The sequence below is a fragment of the Macaca nemestrina genome, chromosome 11, assembly GCF_043159975.1.
Source record: "Macaca nemestrina isolate mMacNem1 chromosome 11, mMacNem.hap1, whole genome shotgun sequence".
In the NCBI taxonomy this organism is placed as follows: domain Eukaryota; kingdom Metazoa; phylum Chordata; class Mammalia; order Primates; family Cercopithecidae; genus Macaca; species Macaca nemestrina.
This window is the reverse complement of record NC_092135.1, coordinates 56400212-56425125: the sequence shown is the minus strand read 5'-3', so window position 1 is coordinate 56425125 and position 24914 is coordinate 56400212. Positions and strand designations below refer to the sequence as shown.

Sequence of the window (24914 nt, the reverse complement as noted above, 5' to 3'; positions counted from 1 at the left end):
TTTTGGCTGGGTCCTTCAGTCTCTCTCCTGACTGGTCTTACTTCTCATCCTGGCAGGCTCTCTTCTACGCTGCTACTACTGTGATTTTTTTCAAACACTCACCTCTGATGTCATTCTTCTGCTGCTAATGCACAGCAGATCCATACAGGATAAAATGCAAACATCTCAGATGGCACAGAAGGCCCTGCACCACCTGGCTCCTTCTAGTGTGCCCTTTCCCACACAAACCTACATTCGAAGCACTTCTAACTGCTTGCAGTTGCCTCACACACCATACTGTTTCACACTTTCACTGCTATTTTTAGGGCAGAACATGCAGGAATACAGCCTGAAAATTCTTTCAGAATTACTCAAATTCTAGAATGGCACATGCAGGTGCCATATAACTTGTTTATATATCCATGAAACAGAATGCTCTAAAGTTTACCTTCACTTTGTATCACCTTCTATAATAACAGGAATATTAAAAAAAATGTTTTACTTAATTCTTCTGTCTGATGTGAGCAAGCCTGCTTTAGTGGATACCAGTAGGTAAACGCTAGGAGAAGGGATAGTAGAGAACTGGATGGAGCCACATGGTAATTCTGCCATGCCACTTCCCTCACCTTCTTTCAGGTCTAGGTAGGGCTCATTTTATCACAAGTATACACAAGCTACTGTTACTAGTCTCTTAGCAAGACATATTGAATTAGGACAAGATCCAAGGGTTACTCCTTTCTGAAAAAGAACCAGTTCTTAGCCTGAAATTAGAATATGGTCAAATTGCAAAATTTACTGCTTTATTTAAAAAAAATCAGGCTGGGCACGGTAGCTCACACCTATAATCCCACCACTCTGGGAGGCTAAGGTGGGAGGACTGCTTACCCCAGATGTTTGAGACCAGCTGGGGCAACAAAGTGAGACCCTATCTCTACAAAAAAGTTTTAAAAAAAATAGCCGGGCATGGTGACATGTGCCTGTAGTCTCAGCTACTTGGGAGGCTGAGGTGGGAAGATTGCTTGAGCCTGACAGCAAGGCTCAAGGCAAGCAAGGCTGCAGTGAGCTGTGATTGTGCCACTGCACTCCAGCCTGGGCAACAGAGACCCTGTTTCAAAAAAAATAAATAAATAAACAAAAATAATTGTGTCAAGAGATTTTACACATACATGTATATTTATATATCAATATAAATCATTAATAGCTGAAAAAATAAACCACAGTCAATAACAAATTAAATTTGACTCAGTATTAATTAGAAGGGATAACTCAAATTATCCTAGAAATTGTTTTATTTATGAATGGAGCATGGGTGTGTACCACTGTCTGGACTATGTACCATCTACAGCCTTCTCTCTGGTGACCACCCATCATCCTTCAAGAATTACCTGAGGAGAGCTGGTCACCTCCTCCTTTTTGTTGTGAATGTACTCAATAATTTATCTGTATTTTTGCACTTTTCACAATGTAACCATAGTATTTGTTTACCTACTTGTTCCTACTACCAGACTGCAGCCTTCTTGAGAGTAAATACAGTATATTAATTCTACTTGCATCTAACCAGGAACTGGTGTTGAGTAGGATGCTTAAATAGATCATAGCTGATCTTAACTTTTTGGGTTGCTGTTTTAAAGACTAATGCTACATAATTTTAGAAACTGTTTCAATCATTCTGCAGAAGAGACCATTTCCTCCCGATTTGGGCTCTTTGTATCTCATAGAAAAGATGTTTATTGCATATATGCATACATCACATGGATTCATTCAACAAATATCCGTTGACCATTTATTGAGTGCCAGCCATTGTTAGAAGCCGGGAATACATGGTGAGAAGAGCATCCTACAAGAGAGGACTCTGATGTCAATGTCACAGGGTCCAGCACTATCCAGACTAAAGACATTCACATATCTATCACAAACAAGTGTGAAGCAACTTTTAAAAACAAAAACCAAGACCTAACTCTCCTTATACTCATCTATGAAAAGAAGGTCAACTGGTACTGGGAGCACCCAGGTAGTAATTTGAACATGAAGTCTCCAGTGAGACAGGTATGGAACAATATGAACTATACCCCATAGTCTAGACTGTACCTCGATTTCCACAGCTCACAAACTGTAAGCGGTTGGGAATAAGACAGTTTGGGAGACCACCAAAACAATATGCAACATGTGTAAGAAATCTGACATTTCTCCCCTCTGTCATGACAGATGATCTCTTTAATGGCGATTTAAATCATCTCAAATGAGTAGCATTACATGATCTACTTTCACTATCACACCATAGTTTTTTACAATATTACAATATTCTTTTCTTTTCTTTTCTTTTTTTTTTTTTTTAGAGACAGGGTCTCATTTCATTGCCCAGGCTGGGATTACAGGCATGAGCCACTGTGCCTGGTACACAATATTCTCTAAATTATTCTTAAGTGTTCTTCTATTAAATAGAGGTAATTAATACATGAATCAGATGTGTATTAATCTTTACTATGAAAAATTTTTAAAAATACATTTGTACATTTTTGGCCTTTCCTTGATGTTTCACTCCTCAGTTTCCTCTCAGTTTTACTATTTTGAGCTCTGATTCTAAGTTCCACAAGTCTGTATTTCTGTAAATATTAATTCTTGAATTAGAGTTTAAAAACTCCCACATTTACAGATGAAATCTCAGTAGCTTCAGGACATAAGTTCCAAAATGCGTTTCTCTCTTTCTCCACCAATTCGTTATTGTCTTACTTTAAATTTGTGATTTGCTCATTTTATAACTTATGTTTCATCTTTTCTTGTGCCATTGGTGGGCTTTATTTCTCCACTAATCAAAGTTACTCCATTAAAAAACGTATAGGCTTTCCGGATTCTAAATCTATTGTGAGTTCTAGCTAAGTCTACTTTTTAGTCAATTCCAAGGTCTATTTCTAAGTTAAAAAAAAAAAAAAAAGGGAAATTCATTTTGTGTTTTTATTTTTTGGCAATGAATTACCATTGTAATTACTTAACACCTTGTTATCTTCTAGGCATTACAAATTGCTTTTTAATGAATTACTCCAAAATCCTCCTAGTTAACGTGAACTGGGCTCCATAGTTCCCTGTTACTCTGTATTTCCCATTATGCATCTGGGATTTTTTTCCCCCTCCCCAAGGGAATATGGCAAAATAACTACTAATGATTCTCAAGTTTGTCTCTACTTAAGAATATCACAGGATAAATTTTAAACAAACTACCTTAACGAAGTAACACATTCTGTCAAACACTTAAATTTCTATATTGTCATTAATTATAATTAAATGCAATCTTCAATTATGATGAGGAGACAAGATTTTTATTTCTATCTAACATTGCTTTGGCTTCTGTTTTAATTAGTACATTTAAATCTTTGCTCAGTCTTTCTCTTAACGCATTTGTAAAATATTCCATTAGTTTCTTGTGAGTCCTTAGCTAGGTTAAATGCATTCTGTGCTTTAGCTTTCTTGAGTGCTCATGAATTTATGCTGAGAATGCCGCTTTCTGAATGTAGTTCCTGTGGAAGTCCCTGGTCTTATTAGGACCAGGCATTCACCTGTGGGCAGGTCTGATTTCTCCTTACCCCGACCCTCAACAAGAATGTCCATGAGCTCATTTTATACTTATAATCAGCAAGGTGAGAAGTAGGATCTAGAAGACTAAGATGGAATAAAGGGTTCTCTAATGCTATAACCTGTCTTCCGATGTTCTGAAAACTCATACCACCTACTAATAGGTAACTGTCAGGTTACAACCAGTTTTGTTTTTCCTGTTTGGGAAACAGGGTCTTTAGCTGTTGCTTTTAGTTAGATAAGGATTGCCCAGGAAATAAATTCTTTACACTAGAGACTTATGCTTGTCTTAACATCAGAACAAATAGAGCAGTTACACAAAATTATCATGATTATTCTTCCCAAAACAAGTTTGGATAGCTCTTCATCATTGCACTAAGCTAGTTCAGTAAGGTGAAGACAGGAAGGTCAACACGTGAAGACAGTGAAGGTGAACTGCTTTGCCCAGCTCAAGGACGGGGGAGATGGAAGGCAAACAAATATCTCCACCACCACATTCACTACCACCTCGGAGGGGCTCTCAGGACCCTAGTTTGAAAAATCACGAATCCAGGCAGTGATGATTTCTTAGCAAAAATACTCTGAAAGCAATCCCCCTTAGTATTTAACTGTATTTTTGAAACCCCTTCCAAATTTACTTAGTGTCTATTCACAATCAATCTCAATGAAAACAAAAACAAAACAAAACCTCTTCCTCCAAATTCCTGGTTTTTCAGTGACCAAGTCTCTCTTTACCATACTGTCAGATCCTGGGCAATTCTCTGTTGGATGGAGACTGATTTCTTTCTTCCCAAGAAGGGGCCACTAATTAATTCTTCCTGGCTTTTCATCAGAATGGCTGTTAGTCCCCTCTCTTCCTAAGGCTATTCCCAATATCTCAGCAGCCAGGAAAAGTGAAAATGTGACAACAGGTCCCCAACTGTAGTTTAGTTACTTTTATGTGTTATGACCTTGCCCCTGAAAATGGTACATGCCTATAGTTTGAACTAAGCAAGGCATAACAAATGAGACAGGGCAAAGGGCTTCTTTTCATAATTATTTATATGATCCGAGGGCGATATTGAGGTTACAGAAAAGCAAGAGCACTTGAATTAAAAACGACACCCTTCATGTAGGCTACAGCTGTTCCTGACCCACCATCCACAGGACATGAGGCTTAAGCTGCCTTCCACTAGCGAGGCTCTGCATCAGTCCATCTCCACTCCAAACCCAATCACTGCTGTGACCAACAGAATGAACAAACGAGATGGCTACAGGAAGGCAGACTTGATGCCTCATGGAAGGCAGGAAAGCTCAAGGGCCTAGAGTCAGACTCATATCTCCCTCAGTGACACTTTACCTGAAAAACTTGGCTATGCTCAGAATATGCTTTTACAATTTTAGTCTTTAAAAAATCATGAGCAACAGGGACAGCAAAATGTGGAATAAAAGTCCAGTCTTGGTTTACATTGGATGCTAGCAAGTTTGAGTAAAATACATGCCCAGATACTGTGGTGAATATGTTTGGTCTTATTCATGGTCCTATTTTGTTTTCATACTTGTTTTCTCAGTTCTTCGTTCTACTTTTCCTTTGTGCTACTCTACTATATATTTTTGGACCCCTATAACAGCTGTCTAAAATGCATTCCAGAGAAAGGTAAGATTTAAATAAATAATATCATGACCAGCCTCCTGAAGGGAAAATTGCTTATTTGATGCAGAGCAAAAACATGAAAGGAACAGGAAATACAATTCAAGTAACCTTCATAGGGACTAGAGGTGAACAAATTTCAGAAGATGTTAAATATTCTTTGACAAAAGCATTTTGTGTTAGTGCTTTGAATCTATGAATAAAAGATTCAGAAGACCATATGGGAAAGGGAAGATCAAAAAGGATGTAGTACTAGACAAAAAATGAGACAAACAGTTCCCTCTAGTATCCCTATAAATTATACAGGAAACATGACTTCTGTTTATGCCCATCCCACAACAGGTGTTCCAACTAGTCAAAGTAGAAATCAGAATAGGAAGGTTTTCTAATATTTCAAATGACATTTGAAAGAATGAAAGCAACTGAGATGAAAAGAGTAAAATGGCTAAACGCAACAACAGACTCTCTTCCTAAATATCCTGCCACAAACCTAGGATCCTATTTGGGCAAAGGGTTGGCCTTGAACCAGATGGGCTACTGGGAACTGTGTCCATGGTCTACAAAATGCTGTGGCCTCCCTCATTTCTATTCTTCTAAAACCTTCCAAAGTTGAAGAAATAGAAAGGAAATTTTAAAAAATTTAAAATAAAGAAGAAAGGGCATATAAACATACTATTTTCTGCTAGAATTGCATAAAAGTATCTACATCTTATACTTGTAAATAAAGCAGATGCTGGTAAAGAGCAAGAAAAGGGCCCTGTTTTTCTATTTGTTCTACATGAGACTGGGCACAGCATTAACATGGGACTAAGCTGTGGCAGTCTGTAGTAAGAGACAAGCTGGGATACAAAACCCTTGAAATTCATAATTACAAATAGTTTTATTTGATGCATACAATTTAATTTTGTACATTATTTCATATTTTAGGTGCTTTGAAAAGCCTATGTAGAAATTTACTTAAAAGGAATTTTAAGCCGAAATTTGTGATTAAACACTTCTACCTCCAATCACTTACACAAAGAGTTCTTTGCTACTCATGTAAAGGTACTGTCAAATCTGGTGTGTGTCTAAAGAATGATACTCTCTATCTACTGATTATCTGGAGTAAAGATTTTTAATTTTTATAAACAGTAAAGTTCCTTAAATTGCCCAAAAAATTAATCATAAGTGTGAAAAGAGAAAGCATAATATACTTGTTAAATTTCTGCTTTGCTTTTTGACAAAGAAAGGTTTCTCTCTGTGACAGCATTTTCAGCTCTTGATTCATGGACAAGCAACATGAATAGCTGTTTTAGTGCAGAAAGAGGAATGAATTCACACGTGGGACAGTCCACAGACCCAGGATTATTAATAACTAACCTGGAAGAAGAGTGGACCCATAAGGAAACAGACAATATTCTACATAGTAGATACTATGTTTCTATGTAGTAAAACATCTGGATCCTAGAAAAGTGGTTCTAGAAAGGTTTAAATACCTCTGAAAACTCTCATGGATCCCTAATTTGTCCCACATACCCTTACCCACCACTCTGGTTTCCTACTCTTCTCTATTTATCACCCACATGTTCCTAACTACTGCTGTAGGGGAAGAAGCAGAAAAAAGCCTAACAGGATGAATAAGGAGGAATGATGATAATGACAATGGAGGGACAGGGTAAAGTCTCTTAAAACAGCATTCTTGATAAACAGTGCGGATCCATAAACACTGATCAGGAGTTGAACAAGTAACCTTCAAGGCAAACAGAAAAGGTAAGTGGTTGGTCAAGACTGCCTTAAATTTCTAGCTTTAATGTCGAGGCTTCTTTTGAGAAACATGAATCCAAAAAGAAATGCCAATTTACAACATACCAGAGGAGAGGTTGACTAACTTTATCTTTCTTTCCCTCTTTTTTCTCCCTGTCCCATTCATTGCCATGAGTGAACATCATTGATAGGAAAGGCATTACATGGTATGTGGAGCGTATTATGTAAATTTATAATGTCTACATTGTAAAAGTTAGAGCTAATAAATGGTGTTTGTTTAAATATTCAACAAGTTTATCACTCAGATTGTAAGACATATAACCATACTAATTTTATAAACATTGAAATTATGGTTAATTTTTAAAATGCAATTTTAGTCAGAAAATTAAGATCTGAATCACCTAACATTTTAAAAACTGCTATGCAACATTTAAAATATATACAATAAAAAACAGTATAACAAACACTCTGTATTTATTATCCAGCTTCAACAAGAAAGTGAACATGTGGTCAAACTTATTTCATTGACATCTTTATTCTACATTATATTCTCTACATTACTGGATTGTTTTGAAGCAAACTCAAGACATCTTATTACTTCAGTAATACTTTAAATGTATCTTGAAATATAGATACTTTAAAAAAGAACATAATCACAATAATATTATCACACCAAAAATTAACAGTAAAATTCTTAGTATCAAGTATCTAGTCAGTATTCATATTCCCTGTTTCAATTTAAAAACAGTTGGGTGGTTTAAATCAGGACCAAAACAAGGTCCATATATTACATTTGGTTGCTACGTCTCTAAAAATCTTTTGATATATAGTTTTACCTCCCCCTCTCTTCTTTTTCCTATTTGAAATAATTTCATTTGCTCTGTAGAATTTTAGCCTGGTTCTAATGAATATAACATTCATTCAGCACAGTATCAACTGACATGTTCCTCTGTCTCCTGTATTCCCCATAAACTGGTATTAATATCTAGATGCTTAAATAATTTTAGGGCAAGAACATGTCATGGGTGACATTACATACTTCTCATTGCATCATATCAGGTGACTAAGATTTCTGGTTGTCTCCCTTTTTGCGATATTAACATAAGATAGATCAGTGCGTTCACATCCTGTCAGCCCAATCCATTCACTGTAAAATTTCCCACTACCTTTCCAGCTGATGATTTTAGTAGCCATTGGTGGTCACTGGTTTGTACTATTTTGTTAGTGGTTGCTAAGTTCAATTGAGTTAACTTCTAGACTTATTCTGCTTAAACTACTTCATACAATAATATAATTTCTCCCTTTGTTTTACGTTCATAAGAAATATGATATAATACTATTTCAGTTGTCACTTATAAATGTCTTTACTGAAAAGTATTTTGCTAATGTTGTTCAGAAAACAGATATAATTCCGCATTTTGTGCTCTGTAAATATTAGTTCTTATATTATGGTTGATAATTTTACTTGAATTTTCTCTGTGGCTGAAATAGCTCTCTTATTGATAATGTAACTCAATCTGGGAAGTAGATCAATCTTTAATTGACTTGGACTGAAGCAAAGACTATGCATCATAGGATCCTAAAATAACTGGCTATTCTTTTTCTCCCCCCCCCCCAAAAAAAAAAGTCTAGAAGAAATACACAACACACACACACACACACACACACACACACACACACACTCTCAAGACATTCCTCTTTAGATTATATGCAGTCTACTAGTGCAAACCAAACATTTGACAGTGGTTAAAATGTGTAGGTATTTAATGGAAGTTGTTTTAGCTGTGAAAATCTGTAGTCTACACACTTTTTCCTGCTTCAGTTTTAGAGTGCTTTTCTCCTATTTAATTGTGGAGTAACACAACAGCAGCATAGAAAAATCTATGCAAAAAAGATTAGATTGATTTGTTATTAAATAGATTGTGAAGCCTCAGGGAAGATAACTATAATAACAATTCAGACAATATAAAGTCTGGTAAACTTGTCATGTTTGTCCCCCACTCCCATCCCTAGGCAGACATGCCATGTACATTTTTATGACAAGCTGATTAACTGCTGAAAACGCACTAATGGAGGGCCCTCACTTTTAGGTAGATAATCACATTTTCAGTTTTCTTTCCCATACATCACTGGATTAGAGCTGTGTAGGGTAGTTCTCTGAAGGGTTAAGGATACATCACACATATTGCTCTTGTTGCTCTATGTCCTTAACCTGCCAAATGGTAACGATAATGAGAGTTTACCACCCGCCTTCTTTTATTTCATCATGAATATTAAAGTGATTAGATGAAGGAATTACAAAAAATTTCCCCCTAAAATAATTAACTGCGCTAAGTACATTAGTGGCAATAGGCAATATATTTTTAAAGGTTGTTTCCTAGAGTTGTTGAATGAACATTTATATGACCTCTTGTAACCTGTTTGTGAATGACCAGGAATAGAAATATCAAGCACTTCAGAGTTTCCAGATAGGAGGGACAAAATAGTGGTAGTGGAGGTGGAGCTGTAGACGAGGACTCTCGCAGATGCCTCTGTACAGCAAACACAACTTTTACCTAGGTAGCATGTGTTTGGAGGGGTGCAGTGGCAAGAAGGAGGTAAATGAAGTACTGAAGTCTTCCCAGCCACTTGAGACTCCAATGGAAAAGCAAGAGAAAAACACTGTCTTTAGGGGAAAATGTCATCCTCATGTTAGATTCAGGTGTACAATAAATAAAACCAAATCAAAGCAAAACACACCACCACCGCCAAGACCAAAAATGAAACCCTACTGAAGAGTAAGAGAATAACATGCACAAAACATTTACTATCAAACTGCAAATTACATAATAGGTGTTGAACGGCTGTTGTTCTCTTTCCTATACTATAATTATAAAAAGGGATTTTACCGAAGGGTATGATGATCAAAGATACCAAGGTAAGGCATCCTGGGATAGAGCTAGGAGAGCCAGTGCAACCTCATCAACAGCATTCTTCACAAAATTAAAAATAATAAAATACAGGCATACATTTTATGCTGCTAGAAAGACACTTTATCATCTGGTTTAGTTACGCACAATGGTCCCTTGCTGATAGAAGGCAAATTTCTAAGCTTGTATCTTTGTAGCTCTAGAAAACAGCAACAGCTAAGTATTTGGTGAATGAATTTAGAAAAGACGTCATAAATACTTGCAGAAAAAAACAAATGCAGAGTCACTAAAGAAAACGTGGAGATAGAAACTGAGAGTAACGTCAGTATAATCTGTTTGGGCTTTCACCTACCCTAAGTGGCAGGTTTGGATAATTTGAGATTTATTATTATATTATATATAGAGGGTTATTTCTTCTACATACGTGTCACTGTACTAAAATGTTCATATTCTATAAATAGATCAATATGGTGTACTTTGTTCTACAATGTACTAGGATCTGTACTATTTTAAGAAATATATCCCAGAGTTATTTTAGCTTTAAAAAACTAATGATAGAACCAAAAACAACAAGCCAAATTATTCATTAGAAAAATGAGCAAACATGAACAGCGGAGGACACTCAAATGGACCATAACATATGAAAAGATATTCAACACCAACAGCAATTGAGAAAATGCAAAGTTAAATGAGATAACGTCAGTTTGGCAAAAATTAGACAGTTCAATATTAAACATTGGCAGAAAGAAAGAAGGAAAGAAAGCAAGCAAGAGAAAATGAACCTGGAACTTTTTTACACTGCTCAAGGGGGTGCAACTGTTGAGCTACTTCAGAAAGCTGCTTCAAACCAGCAAGATCTAGAAAAATTAAAAATGTACATTCATTATGATCCAAATAGTCTACTTCTCATTATATATTTTCCATAATCTTACACATGTGAACCAGGATATATGTTCAAAAATGTTCACTTACAGTATTGTAAAACTTCAACAATGGAATGGCTAAACAGTTTAATGTCTATGATATAAATATACAAGAGCAGTTAAAAGAATGAACTAGATTTACACACATCAATGTGGCTGGATCTCAAATGGAAAAAATCAAGGTGCACAATGACACATAAACCACACCTACCATCTTTGATGTTAAAAAAAAAGCAACACAAAATATTGGTTACACAAGTGTTAATATATATGTATATAATATGTAAGTACTGTATATGTATTGACATAAAAGTATACAAAGTAATTTGAAACACTACACACTAGTGGTTAGCTATGGGGAAGAGAAAATGTGGCAAAGGGGACTTGAATTTTATGTTTAATATTTTTTATAAAAAATGAATTTTTAATAATTTTAAATTACGGGATGTGAGTACTTACATTTTCATTCTATTCTCTGCACTTACAATTTTTAACATTTCTCAAAACAAAGATTTAAAAACACAGATAAAGGGAAAATAATAATAGTAATAAGAAAATACAGGATTTAAGAGCATTGTTGCTTTTATGAGATGGTAAATGTAATTACTAATTCCTATAAAGCAGTGAAAGCAAATTTGTTCAATCATCTTGAAATATCCTGTATAACTGATTAAAGTACTTTATCAATATGTACACGTAATTTCAATAACTAATGATGAAGAGTAAGGGCTAATATTATAATTCTTATTTTGATCCAATAATTCAATACTGCTAAATAACTTAGTAATATAATTATAGAAAGTGAACTATGAAAATTTACAGAAAATGAAATACTGTTTTAACTAAAATTGTTCTTTAAAAGATAATTAATAGCATTATATACATATTTTAGATGTATGGGCCTCTGAATTTTTGAGAGTATTAGAAAAATTAATACAGCTGAGGTGCCTCCATTTTAACCACATATATTAAAATAGTGTTAAAATAATCTGAAACATTTATCCTATTAACCTGATCTTTTTTGTGGTTCTTCCTAACCACCTTATCTATTTGACATTTAAAATGCTCAGTCTAAGAGACAGGTAATTTATTTTGGAATACTTATTTGCTGTGATTAAAACGTTGTGTAGTACAACATTCTAGGTTCAAAAAAGATTCTATTACTCATGAAAGGTATCTTGTTTAAAATTCTACATGGTGACATTTTTAGCTTAAAATATGTTAGCTTACTGCAATACTGGTTGAAATACCTTGGGGTCACATGTCCTAGGCAAGACTTAGTTATACTAGTTTAATTCACACGTGTAGAGATACCTGTCACCTGGATTTGTATGTCCCAGTTGAAATTGGCTTGTGACTGGAATGGCAATGAGATATCATAATTAAAAATGCCTTCTGGAAGAACTGTGTTGAGCAAACTGCTCCAGATAAACAACTTCTGTAGAGCTGCAGGTCAGCTTTGACTCATTTGGTAGCTTTCAGATGTGGAACTCTTTACTGTGTTTACAACAGGAGTTGCATCACGAAAATGCAATGTTACCAAATTTGCTCATAAGAGCACCAATTTAATAACTATTCACCATAAAGATCCCAAGGGTTTCTGGTAATTATACTGAAATATTCAACAGTTTAGTCTTCATTTAGTCTGAATTAGAAATGAAGTTAGGGAGCTTTAGAATATTTGACTATTAAGAGAGCCACTAGTAACCAAATACACTAAAAAATTAAAACTAAATCATTACAGCCAACTAACTCACCAATAAACAAGCATTTACTAAAACAGGAAGCAAAGGAGAAAGGAAAGGAGGCAAGCCCACATGAGATAGTGGGAGGATGGGTGGACAGGCCAAGGGAAATCTCCCTTTGCTCCTGCCGCCTCCAACTTAAGAATGTCTAGAGTGAAGCTCTTGATATTTTTCCCCTCTTAAAATTCAATACCCAGCAGCACTATTCATAATAGCCAAAAACTGAAAACAACCCAAATGTACAACTGATGAATAATAAACAAAATGTGGCATATCTACATGATGGAAATATTATTTGGAAATAAAAAAGATGAAGTACCAATACATGCCACGACATGGAGGAACCTGGAAAATTTCATGCAAAGTGAAAAATGCCAGACACAAAAGACCACAAATTGTAATGATATCATTTATTAGAAATGTTGAAAATAGGCAAATCCATAGATACAGACAGAATAGTGTGGTTCTCTGAGGATAGGGAAAAGGAAAAACGGGGGAGGCTAGAGGGTTTTTTTTTTTGGAATGATGTTTCAAAATTAAGTAGTGGTGATGGTTGCACAACTCTGAATATACTTAAGAACACTGAATTGTACACTTCAAAAGTATGGATTTTATGGTATGTGAAATGTATCTCAATAAAATAGTTACTTTATAAAAAGCATGCTCAGGTTTTGCCTGGTGAGAGCACCGAAGGTCAAAGGGACAGAACTTTCTCAAACATTCTCCTAAGTGGTATATTAAATAAGTAATAAACTGTTAAAGCACAAACATTCAATCTATTCAAAGATTCTTCATGTTTTAAAGAATATATTATTTGAAGAGGCTGATTTCTCAATGACTTAAAAATATTCATTGAAGAAAAGATTTGAACCACAAAAAGGCCTTTTATGCTGCTGTCAGCCCTAAAACATTTTTAGAATTTTTAGTAATATCAATTGAAACCTGATGGGCATCTGCAGATGACCCGATCAAGTGTAACAAAAAATCTGAATGGCAGTGGGGAATCAAATCTTTTCATTAAAAAAAAAAAGTTCTTTTCTTAAGTGGTAGTAAGAATACTATTTGTCAAAACTGTATGACCTTTTTGAAATCATAAAGAATTCTATTTTAGCAGAGCTTTAAACTAACTGAAAAAGGGAAGATAATCTTAGGAAGACTGTGAAGTTATTTAACTTCAACATTGCCACCATTTTCCTAGTACCAGCAGCAGCCAGTCCAAGAATGAACAATGTGAAGGGACCAACTGCTTCTGAACGGGATAATCAAATTTCAAAATCATTTGCAAAAAGCAAAAATGAAAATCTAAACTGTGATTTACTTCCAAAAGTTGCCATTAATATTTTCTACAATTATGAAAAGGCCCAATTTTTAAATATATATTTTTTACTTCAATATAAATCAAAAGTTAGGGCTTTGTTTTAGTAAGGAGACAAACTACGATTTGTAAAATCAAATATTTGGAACCAATTTATGATGTACAAAGAAATAAACTTTCTCTTTCACCATTTACAATTTATTGAGAAGTAAATAAAAAACAAAGAAGAGATAACCAAGATGAGTTTCTGGGAAACAGTAACATTCCAAGTCTGTTGTCAAGAATAGTTATAGTTTTGAAATTCTTTACTATAAAATTTCAGGGATAGTTTCTAGAATTCTAAGATGATCATATTTTATTTATGAAATTTTCAATTCTAACTATATACTTTTAATCCTTCTAGTTTTTATTGTTTAAATTTTTTGTAGAGATATGGTCTCACAATGTTGGCCAGGCTAGTTTCAAACTCTGGCCTCAACTGATCCTCCTGCTTTGGACTCCCAAAGTGCTAGGACTAAAGGCATGAGCCACTGTGCCCGGCCTATCCTTCCAGTTTTGCTACACAACAAGCTGAACCACTAGTGTAACTTCTCTGCTTGCGTGATATGTGAACACAGACCATACACTGTACACTGGAATGCTGAATTTATCTTGCAATATTTCTCCTGGCCGAATCTTTCACTAGTATGCACCAGCCACTGGAAGGCTGCACTGGTCTCTAACCTACTAAGTTAGCATCCCTAGGCCCCAAGCTATTCAGCACTTGGGAATTCTGCTGGCACATGGAAACCATTAAATTTGATGTATGTGCTTGGCTGGGGAGCCAATGGGGCAAAGCTACCATCTGTGGGATTATGACTGAACACCTCTAAGTCAGAATCCCTCCCAGGCAGAGCCACACAGCAGGGCCATGGACCCTCGGTTAGCCTCGAATACTGGTCTCATCGTCCCCGCCAGCAGGCCACTTGGACGCGTGCTGGGACCCCGGTGTGGAGAGCCCCTGGTCCTGGGAAAGAGAGTGTGGCTGGAAAGGCGGCTGCCCACTTACCCACCATGCAACGCATGTTGGGAACCTGGCGCTAAACCATTTGGACAACCTGTTTCTGGGGTGGGTTTCGTATGTAGCAGAGCAGCTCCCTCACTTTCACTGTGATCTATTGAAAGTCTGCCCTCGATACAACGGTTTGTAAAAAGAAGAAAACAGAAAATATAAAAATATAAGAAACAAACAAACAAAAAACATAAAAAAAGTTGTTTAAAGAATATCCTGGCATACTAAAGCAGGACATTAGGAACAAGATAAAAAGTTACCTGTAGGGAATTACCTCAAAATTAAATTTAAATTTAATTTTTCAGAAAGTATTTTTTGAAGAGAAAGAAATATAGCAAACTTTTAAAAGTGGTTGCCTCTTTTTGGGGGGTTCATGAAAATGTTCTATATGTCAGTTGTGGTGGTGGTGGTCATCACACAACTGTATGCCAAAAGTGCTAGTAAAGGATTGTAAAACTACACTACAAAGGGTTGATTTTTATGGTAAGTAAATCACACTTCAATAAAGTTGACTTAAAATGCATAGTAGTTATCTCTGAATGGTAGAATCATGAATTTTTCCCTTTATACTTCCCTGAACTTCACAACTTGTCTAAAAGGAACATCATTTAACTCCATAATCAATAAAATACAGCGTAAGAATACGGTCTTGTCTACACCCTTGCCTGTTCCAGTGTCCTTAGAGTGTAGGCATAAGGTGAAGTCCTAGGGGGAGTAGATGGCTACAGAATCCAAGTGGGCCCTGTAATGTGGGCTATTGGACCCTTTTACTCTCACTGTGTCCAGTGAAATCTCAACCCAACTAATGTGAAAATGATACCCCATCAATGATATATTGCAGGGAATAAAAAAACAAGTCCCATGCTCATCAAAATTTGGATTTGAAGGATGTTGCTTAGCCCGTGGGAGACAAGAGATTTAAAGGACATATTTCCCTCTGAGGATTCTGTGCCGTGAGATTTCCTAAGACAAGCTGTACATACCCCAGCATCCCCTGGGAGTCATTTCTGTTGCTAAGACGTATACACTATGCACCTGCACAATGACAGGCAATACAGGCCATCTCACATCTCAGCACTCATTGCCATCCATGACTCTAAAAGGCTCTACAGACAGAAACAGTCATGGTAGGCTGCCTGCTTAGTGGACCTACAATTGATTCATCTATCTACATATGCTAAGTATTATCCTGGAGCCAAGCTGTAGCGTCAGAATTGGCCCCCTGGAGAATTACTTTTAGTTAAGGTGTTATTCCATCCATTTATATTCCATTTAACAATGGAAGAAAGAGCCCTATGAGCTTGTTTTTGTAATTTACTAGAAAGAGACCACTGAGGACACTGCTTGCCTCATCATACAGCGGTATGTTAATGGGGACACACGGGAGAAACCACTTAAGCCTCAGCCCCAGGAACGGTGGATCCTCCTGAGCAACCTAGTTTGTTTTTCTCTTACAGACACGTGAACTGTGGAATTCATTAGTGTTTCTGTCTTTAGCATGGCTATTAGGTCACTCAGAGCGAATGTGGCATGGAAGGTTACAACATACATTTTGTGTACCAGTTTAACCTTGGCTTCATCTTATTTTTCTAAATTTTATCTTCTTTTTGCCCTCATTTCCTTTTAGTTTTTGTATTTTGAAAGGTGTTTCAAATACTTTTGGATGAGGTGAAATACTGAATGCATCAGTAACTATAGCATACTCAGAACAAATGCAGAAAAGTTTTTTCTTCCCTATTAACTGGTTCCTTTCAATGAGGTGAAATATAACTATACTCTACTCAATATAAATGCAGACAAACTATAACTTCTTTATTAATTCATTACAAAACCAAACTTCAATGAGGTGAAATATTAAATACACAGATAATATTATCTGCACAGATAACTTTAGTGTACCTGGTACAAATGAAGAAAGGCTACAACTGGTCTGTTAAACGAGGCCATAACCCATCTTCAGGGCTTTTCAAGGTTGCAGCGATTATTTCTGGTCTGATATATCATCTCTTGATACAGGCTTCATCAATCCCAGATGAAAGTTCATTAAAATATATTGAAAATGTGAGTTTTATTAATTTTTTTAGAAGTAAATAAAACCAATGGAAAAGTCATCAGAAATGAGGTTTTTACCTTGTTGGGAAGACTACTACTTCTAAAGAGTCATTAATAGAAAAAGTAAGGAATTTTATCTTAAGATTTTTAAAATGTTCTCAAGAAGGCATACTGCAAATACACTGCCAATGATTATTATGCAGTTCACATTTTTGGGACACTTCCTGACAGGTGCAAATGTATGCAGAGGACTAGTTTCCACTTTTAAAATGGAAACATATTCTGGCATGGGTTAAAAATGAATCTTTGATCCTACAAGTGTGAGGCAAACAAAGTACTCACTATTAGAGCCACTCATTCGGGGAGGAGGATTCCACAGTTTATCACAACATAAGCATAATTAAACAGGTATTAAACAGGACCTCATGCCACTGCTGCATCTTTCTTCACAGGGTGAGGCCAATAATGACAAAAACTTTGGATGGGTGAAAAGGTAAATAAAAACAAATCCATTTTGTTTTCCTTTGAGTCATTACTGTCATCTTTGGACCAGGAAAAGTAAGAAAATCTTACAGATCACCTTACCAACTCTGCCACAGGATCCAAACACTATGAAAGGTAACTGGTGATCAAATCCCCCATTTTGCTGATTAAACTCATTCCATGCAAAAACGAACTGAATCAAACAGAAGCTTGATGGCCCAAAGCAGCAATTCCACTTTTAATTGCTATTTTTTTAGCAAATTGGAAATGGCAGACAGGAAAGGGGGCCTGGGTCTGAGAGCTAATTTCTGTTCTTCTGTATCCCTTAGATTCTGGTTCCAAGACTGACAGTTGGCATGCACTGGAGACGCAAGGGGGATCTCTCAAGTGACAATAAAAAAAACCCTTGGCTCCCCTAATGGCAAAGCACCTTTACTTGATGTGCCTGAAGCATCCTGGACTTAAGGTTCATTATCCATTCAATGATCATTTGGCTGGGAGCCCATCTGCTGAGCGCCAGGCTCTGTGCCAGGGCCATGGGGTTGGAATGGGCCTTACGACCTGTTGAGCAGCTAACATGCACAGGGAAACAGTGATGGGAATTCAGATGAAGGAGGTGACTTTTCCGGAGAAACTTGAGAAAGGTTGTAAAGAAGGGTAAGCATTTAGTTGGGACATCAAAAATAGATGGGAATTCAACATGAGAAGAAAGTAGGGCAATCCAAGTGGATCAGTTCCCATTCCAACCACGGCTCAGAGATCACTGAATGAAGAAACCCACCTTACTCATAACCCTTAAAATTTCATAATAGATTCCTATCTGGCTGCCTGGCCTCTTTATTCTGTTTTACACACTGCACTCTGAAAAAAGGAAAACTTCCAATAACCGTCACCACCACCAATAACAACTTTCAGTAGGTCTCCTTGAAAGATCCAATAAAGTTCTTCACAATTAAATGCCAGCTTCACCTTTCCAATTTCATAAGGTCCTTTTAGGGCATATCGTAGACACTGAGCCTCTTAGTGCTCCAGGACGACTGTAATGTGGGATCATATATGCCTCTGTGTACATTTTCCTCCTTTCCCTGGTCAATCCCACTCCCATTTCTGCATGACCCATTCATTCACCTGACATTCACTGGTCGTGCCATAGTCACATACCAGGTACAAATGCCAGGCACTGAGAACCAGAGAGGAACCACAAAAAAGAGTCACTGACGGAAACTACTGCCCACAATATGTATTTTACTTAGAGATTTTTAACAAACATATGGAATTAGCCAGCTGAATGATATAGCCTTAAAATTATTTAACATTTTAAAATTAACAAGTCCAGAACATCATCTAATAGCCATGCATATATCAACCACTCCTTCATTTAACAGTTGTTAACATTTTGTTATATTTGCTCCAGATGGCTCTTGAATAAAACGCTACAGATTCAGTGAAAGCCTAATTCCTAGTATCATCCTCCTTTCTTCCTTTCTAGAGGTTCCACTATCTTAAATTGGTGTCATTCCAAAATATTTCATACTTTTACTCCACATGCATACACTGAAAAAAACACCAAGTACTGTTTAATTATTATGCAGTATTGCTATATATATATTTTAAATTGCTCATAGATTATATCCTCCTATAGTTATTCTTCTGCAACTTACAGCTTTTCAAGTCTGTTTTGCAAACACGTCCATGTTGATACACGTAGATCCAGTTATTTCATTTTAACTGCTCTAGAGTTTCATTTTAACTGCTTTAGAGTGTACCTATTAACAGTTTATTTTCCATTTCTGTCCTGAAGAATAAGTATATTCTTTGTAATTTTTACTTTTGCAAATGATGCTGCAATGAGCATCCTTTGTATTTTACTGTGCACACCTGTCAGACTTCCCCCAATGGTATCCAGTTCTTGGGAGTGTGAAACTATTCTTTTGCTCACTGATTCTTTCACTGATGGTCAAGTTTATGATATGTATTTCAATGCATTTATTTATTTATTTTTTTTTTACAAAATCAGAACTAATTCAGAAATACATGATGAACAAAGCACAGTGTGAAACTGTCCTTCCTACCCTCTTCAACACATCTTTTCTTATTTTTGTACACTCAGGTGCTATAATCTCTCATCTGGATTCCTTAGCTCTAGTGAAGGTATTTGTGTGTGTGAATGGTTGTTCAAACTGATGTTTCTGTGAGAGGATGAGCACTGACAAGTCCTATCCTGTCATCTTGCTGATGTCACTCAAATTTGTGTTTTATACTATCTCACGGTGAGCTCATCTTTAATGGTGCCATTTTCTCAGCTGGGGACTCCTGAGCAATGTGGATAGTTACATTTGGGCTCCAAATCCACATATGGTAGAAGCCTGGGGTTTGCTAATCGTGGGGTCCTTTAAAGGACATGGCTTAGTACAGTAATCTTAAGTTCAAACATACCATCTTGAGCTCACACAAGACTTCATTCTTCGGCTCCTATATGGGTATAAAACCCACCTCTAGTGCTTACTTTGAGGTTTGACAACTGTTCTAACATCTCCTAGAGGTAGCTCAAGCTTCTGGCTCTGGCTTTCAGTGCTCTTTCTAGTTTCGACATCTGGGGATTTTCCCTCCTCTTCTGCCATTTCCTCTAGGTATTGGTCTTTATTATTGATATACCAAGTATTACTAGGAGTTTATCAAGAGAATTTCTATTTTAATTTAGTTGGTAATACTGCCAGAATAAGAAGTACTAACAGAATTCTGTTAAATGTTGAATCACTTTTCCATTAAAATATAATTCTGGTTAGAAAAACAAAACCAGTTGGTTCATACCTTTTAGAAATATATAATACCATATTATTGAGTTTGTGAATTGTTCTTTTTGGTGTTAAAGATATGGATAATTTCTAAAAAATATTATAGAGAATTAAAGCTAATTTTTGTTTTCACAGTTTTAATTTCCTTAACAAATTATTTCATTGGGTATTGCAAAGTCTGAGTTAGAAATTTCTAATTTATTATTTTATACCTTGCTTATGATTCTCTTCCTATAAAAACCTTTCTGGATATTTATAAAATAATTACATAATGTTATATTTGTTTTGTAAAGGTTTTGATGACCTTTATTTATATGCTTTATGCCTTACCAAACATATCAATATACACAACTGTTAAGAGAGATGAACAATTCACATGACTACAACTTACCAGCCCAACAGTTTAATGTTCATACCAACAATCAGTTAGAAACAACAGACAGCATTCTATTCACTAAGAAGTTTTTTTGCCCATGAGTAACACAAGATACTGAAAAGTAGAATAATTATGAGGTTAGAAATGACTGAGAGAAAAGTTATTGCAGGCATGTCTACCTAAGTGTAAGCAGATCAAATTTAAAACTGCAAGCAATGAAAGCATTTTACAGTAGGCCTTATAGAAATATGTAATTATTAAGAAAGAAATCTATAGGTAGGATAAGCAATGATTTAATTATTTAGAACATGTAGTAATTTTTACAAGAATGATGCTTTTTTTTTTTTTTTTTTTGAGATGGAGTCTCGCTCTGTCGCCCAGGCTGGAGTGCAGTGGCCGGATCTCAGCTCACTGCAAGCTCCGCCTCCTGGGTTTTACACCATTCTCCTGCCTCAGCCTCCCGAGTAGCTGGGACTACAGGCGCCCGCCACCTCGCCCGGCTAGTTTTTTTGTATTTTTTTTAGTAGAGACGGGGTTTCACTGTGTTAGCCAGGATGGTCTCGATCTCCTGACCTCGTGATCCGCCCGTCTCAGCCTCCCAAAGTGCTGGGATTACAGGCTTGAGCCACCGCGCCCAGCCAACAATGATGCTTTTAAATAGCATGAGAGGTATTTAAATAAAAAATAACAATCATGACTATGTTTTTATAGTAATGTACTCATTTTGTATTTACTATATATGAGTACAGTAAATTATTCCTTATAGTAATTAGTTTGTGTGGTACTTTCATAGAGTTCTAGAAAAACCCAAAGTAAACTGGAGACATTTTTAAAAGTTAATGCAATCTTATTTAGAAATATTTCTTAGTTTAAAAAAAATCAATACCAGGTGTTCAAAGCACCAGCCAATTAGCTTTACCAAATAATTAGCAATTAATCCCAACAACATCCATTAACTGTGTGGACATATGAGGAATCTGAAGGCAGCACAGTAGCTTTTGCTACAGAAGCTTGCCAATGCTATAGAAAACATTTTAAGCACAGGACTGAGGGACAGTCGATACAGCAAGAGGCTTCTCAAAATTAGAATAAATGGACATTTTTGGTTTCAAATTCTGGAAGGCAAGTTAACAGTAACAACACTAACAGAATCATTTGCTGCATACAGAACAACTTAATAAGGTATGTAACTTGAGTGTGCATAAAGATGGAGCCATTGGCCCTGTACCTGGTGCTGGCGATGCTTGGTGATTCTGCTCCAAGCCTACATCTTTCTAGCTGACTGGCAACAATCTGCCTTTCCACTTCCAGTTCTCGGGTGAGTCGTTGAAACTGAAGCTCCTGTGATTCAAAGAAATAAAAGGCATATAAGGCTCCGAGGTATGCTGCTCAGGCAGATATATGAAGTAATGTATGTCACAGGAAACACAGGAACGTACCCATAACATATAGCTATGGTGTGGCTTTGTGAAATACAATTTGTGGATGAAATAAATGACCTATTGATTCCTAGCTTTTTCAAATCTAAAGGCAATAGAATATCAGCCTTTGTTTGGGATAGAAAACATGTAGATCTTTATTTGCCTTTTCTGATTTTGGTTCTAACTGAGGTCTTTAAACAGTACTTCTGCTACAGTGCCTTATTAAAGTTAAGGCTTCCAGAGACCTTACTTAATGTATCTACATCAGAGGCACAGCAAACAATGGCTACTTTTTATATTTCTCATACTATATGTCAGCATAGTTTAAAAAAATGTAAATCCCCATGATCAGAATCACTTTACCATGTTTGATATATAGTCTTTTAATTAATAAAAAAAAATGATTCCAATGCCACAGAAAGTCTTGCCATATTTATCTATAATACAACCAACAAAAATTTGCTGTGTCCAAAAGCAATCATGTGCCACCATGCAAAGGGAGAGAAGGAACACAAGAAATGAAAAAGACTAAGCCATAACATGGAATTTAAAATATATTCAAAAGCTGGAAGAGTGTCTACAGAAATTATATTCTTCAATCTACGTTGCAAAGTGAAGGCAAACAAGTTCTATGAAAGGAAAGGATGTTTTAACTTTATTTGTATTTCTCTCATTGTTAGTTTGATGGGATTTTAATAAGTAGAAAACATGTCATGTTATAAAATATCTAAAGATCAAGTATATTCCAAAGGTTTTAAGCCACAAATAGCATCTCAAGCTCCCCTGTGCCATATTGTCTCCTCACAAGTCTACTCAAAGCAAATGCTGAACTGTAAGTAGCTTAATTTGATGACTGCTAGTTCAAAATACCAGACATATTAGTATTAAATCTAGAAACAATTCAGAAATAAAATGACCTAAAAATATTATTTATGATTATATGTATACATTTGCCATTAAAAATTTTAATTGAAAAGTACATGAACTCCCTGTGAAATCAGGCAAACATGTAATTGCTTGACAGCACTGGCTCTGCAAATTCCACAAGCTATTCTTAGAATAATTTTTAAGAAACAGTTCCTAAACTCCTTACCACCTTCTGATACTGCGAATCCTTTCCTAATGATCCCAGTTGGTGTGGGCGTATTGGACAGGGCCTAGATGAATAATAGCTGGCTCAATAACACTGTACAATATGATCATAATCGGTAAGTGGGACAATGCTTGCCTCTGCCTAACAATTCTTAGGCTCTTAATAGATGTTCAGTAACAAAAGACTAGATAGACATAAATTGTTCAGAATTCAGTACAAGGCTAAGATCCAATTTGAAAATACTATTATGCTTAACTCACACTTACTCTTTCTTTGCTCTGAAACAGCATCATTTTTTTTTTTTTTTTGTGATAGACTTCCATTCGTTCACTTCTTTTACTTACTTGTTATTACATGCATCTTTTCCCACAAGACTGCCTGGTTCTATCAAGCTGGGCCAGGAAAGGACTACTTGGGAATCCCAAAACATTCCCCAAGCCACCATATTACCTTCGTCCTCTGAGTTCAGTGGCTACTAGGGATTGGGAGCTGGAGTATTGTCCTCATTTTGGGATGGCCAAAAGTTACCATATCAGGTATAGTATGAAGATACATTGCAAATAAGAACAAAGAAAAAAAAATTCCATTCATAGAAAAAAATTCCACTGTACAGGAATGAATTTTTATCATGTCTGTGGCTGCCTATGACCTTGTAAACAACCTTTCAAGGAAATGGCTGGGAAAGTTCCTGCTTGAAGGCAGAAGTTGGAATTTCCCATATTTCCTTCCCTCAAAAGCACAGACAGGTGACTTTGGCTCTGCCAAGAAGGTACACCCATGCCAGACTGTGATGCAGGTGCTGACAGAGACTCTGACTCCAGTAAAGAGGACACTCATTTTCTCTATTGCCTTCTTGCTGTGCTTCCTGCATTAGTTCTCAAGGTCAAGTTCCTGACATAGAAACAACCTCCATACACAACTCTGTGTGTTTGGTGGCTATAACAATAGTTTCTTTATCTGATCAACTTTGTGGCACAAATTTGGACACTGTTCCTGGAATCTTAGTCTCAAGTCTTGTTCTCCAGTACTTGTAACAAGTGTGGGAATTCACTAATAATCCCTTAATGAATTACTTTTCTGTTTAATTAGCCATGTCAGTGTCTGTATCTTACAACTAGAAACTTTGATCGACGTACCCATAGAAACAATTCACAGTTGTTGAGTTGCTAGGAAAGTCTATACATACATGATGTAGCTATATGTTTTATTTAACATTCTTATGGACTGAGTTAAGTCTACATTATATCCCTCCTGGTGCAGAGCCCATAATATTGAGCATCACTGGCTACTTTTATCAAAACCATTCAACCTACTATGTGCCCACAACTTCTCACAAGTAGGACTTCATCAAAGTGCCAAAAGCAGACTATCAAGAAGCTATAAAGTACTGAATCTGTAAAAGTTTAACACCTGTGAATGTTTACAAATGAAAAATATGCTTTCTTGCAAAATTATTACTATTATTCCTACAGAATACAAGTTGCACACACACACACGTGAATGGCACCAAGATGTATGAGTGGGATATCAATATTTGACAATTCAGTCTCTACTGGCTTCTTAGAATGACTGATGAGGAGGAGGAGAGCATTATGCAGTCATATGAAAACACATCTAATAATTTCCAAAATAACACTCATTAAGATGATGATGCAGAGACATCATCTATGAAGTTAAATTCTTGTATTTTATCCTCTAAACAAAAAATGTGAAGACTGGTTCTTAAATCAGTATCCCAAACTGGGAATCTAAATTATAGAGCGAGCTTGTATTTGTTCTTTCATGAGAAGAAAAAAGTTAATGTTAAAAGCATTTGTCAGTGATTTAGTGTA

General features: G+C 36.1%; 1 protein-coding gene across 1 annotated transcript in view; it reads right to left on the bottom strand.

Moving 5' to 3' along the window:
• LOC105493204 (plakophilin 4) overlaps positions 1-24914 on the bottom strand; it is a 228948-nt gene that overhangs the window by 83197 nt on the left and 120837 nt on the right. Inside the window, exon 3 of the mRNA XM_011760720.3 lies at positions 21797-21909. Within this exon, the coding sequence (XP_011759022.1) occupies positions 21797-21909 (113 nt within the window). The remainder of the gene's footprint in view (positions 1-21796; positions 21910-24914) is intronic.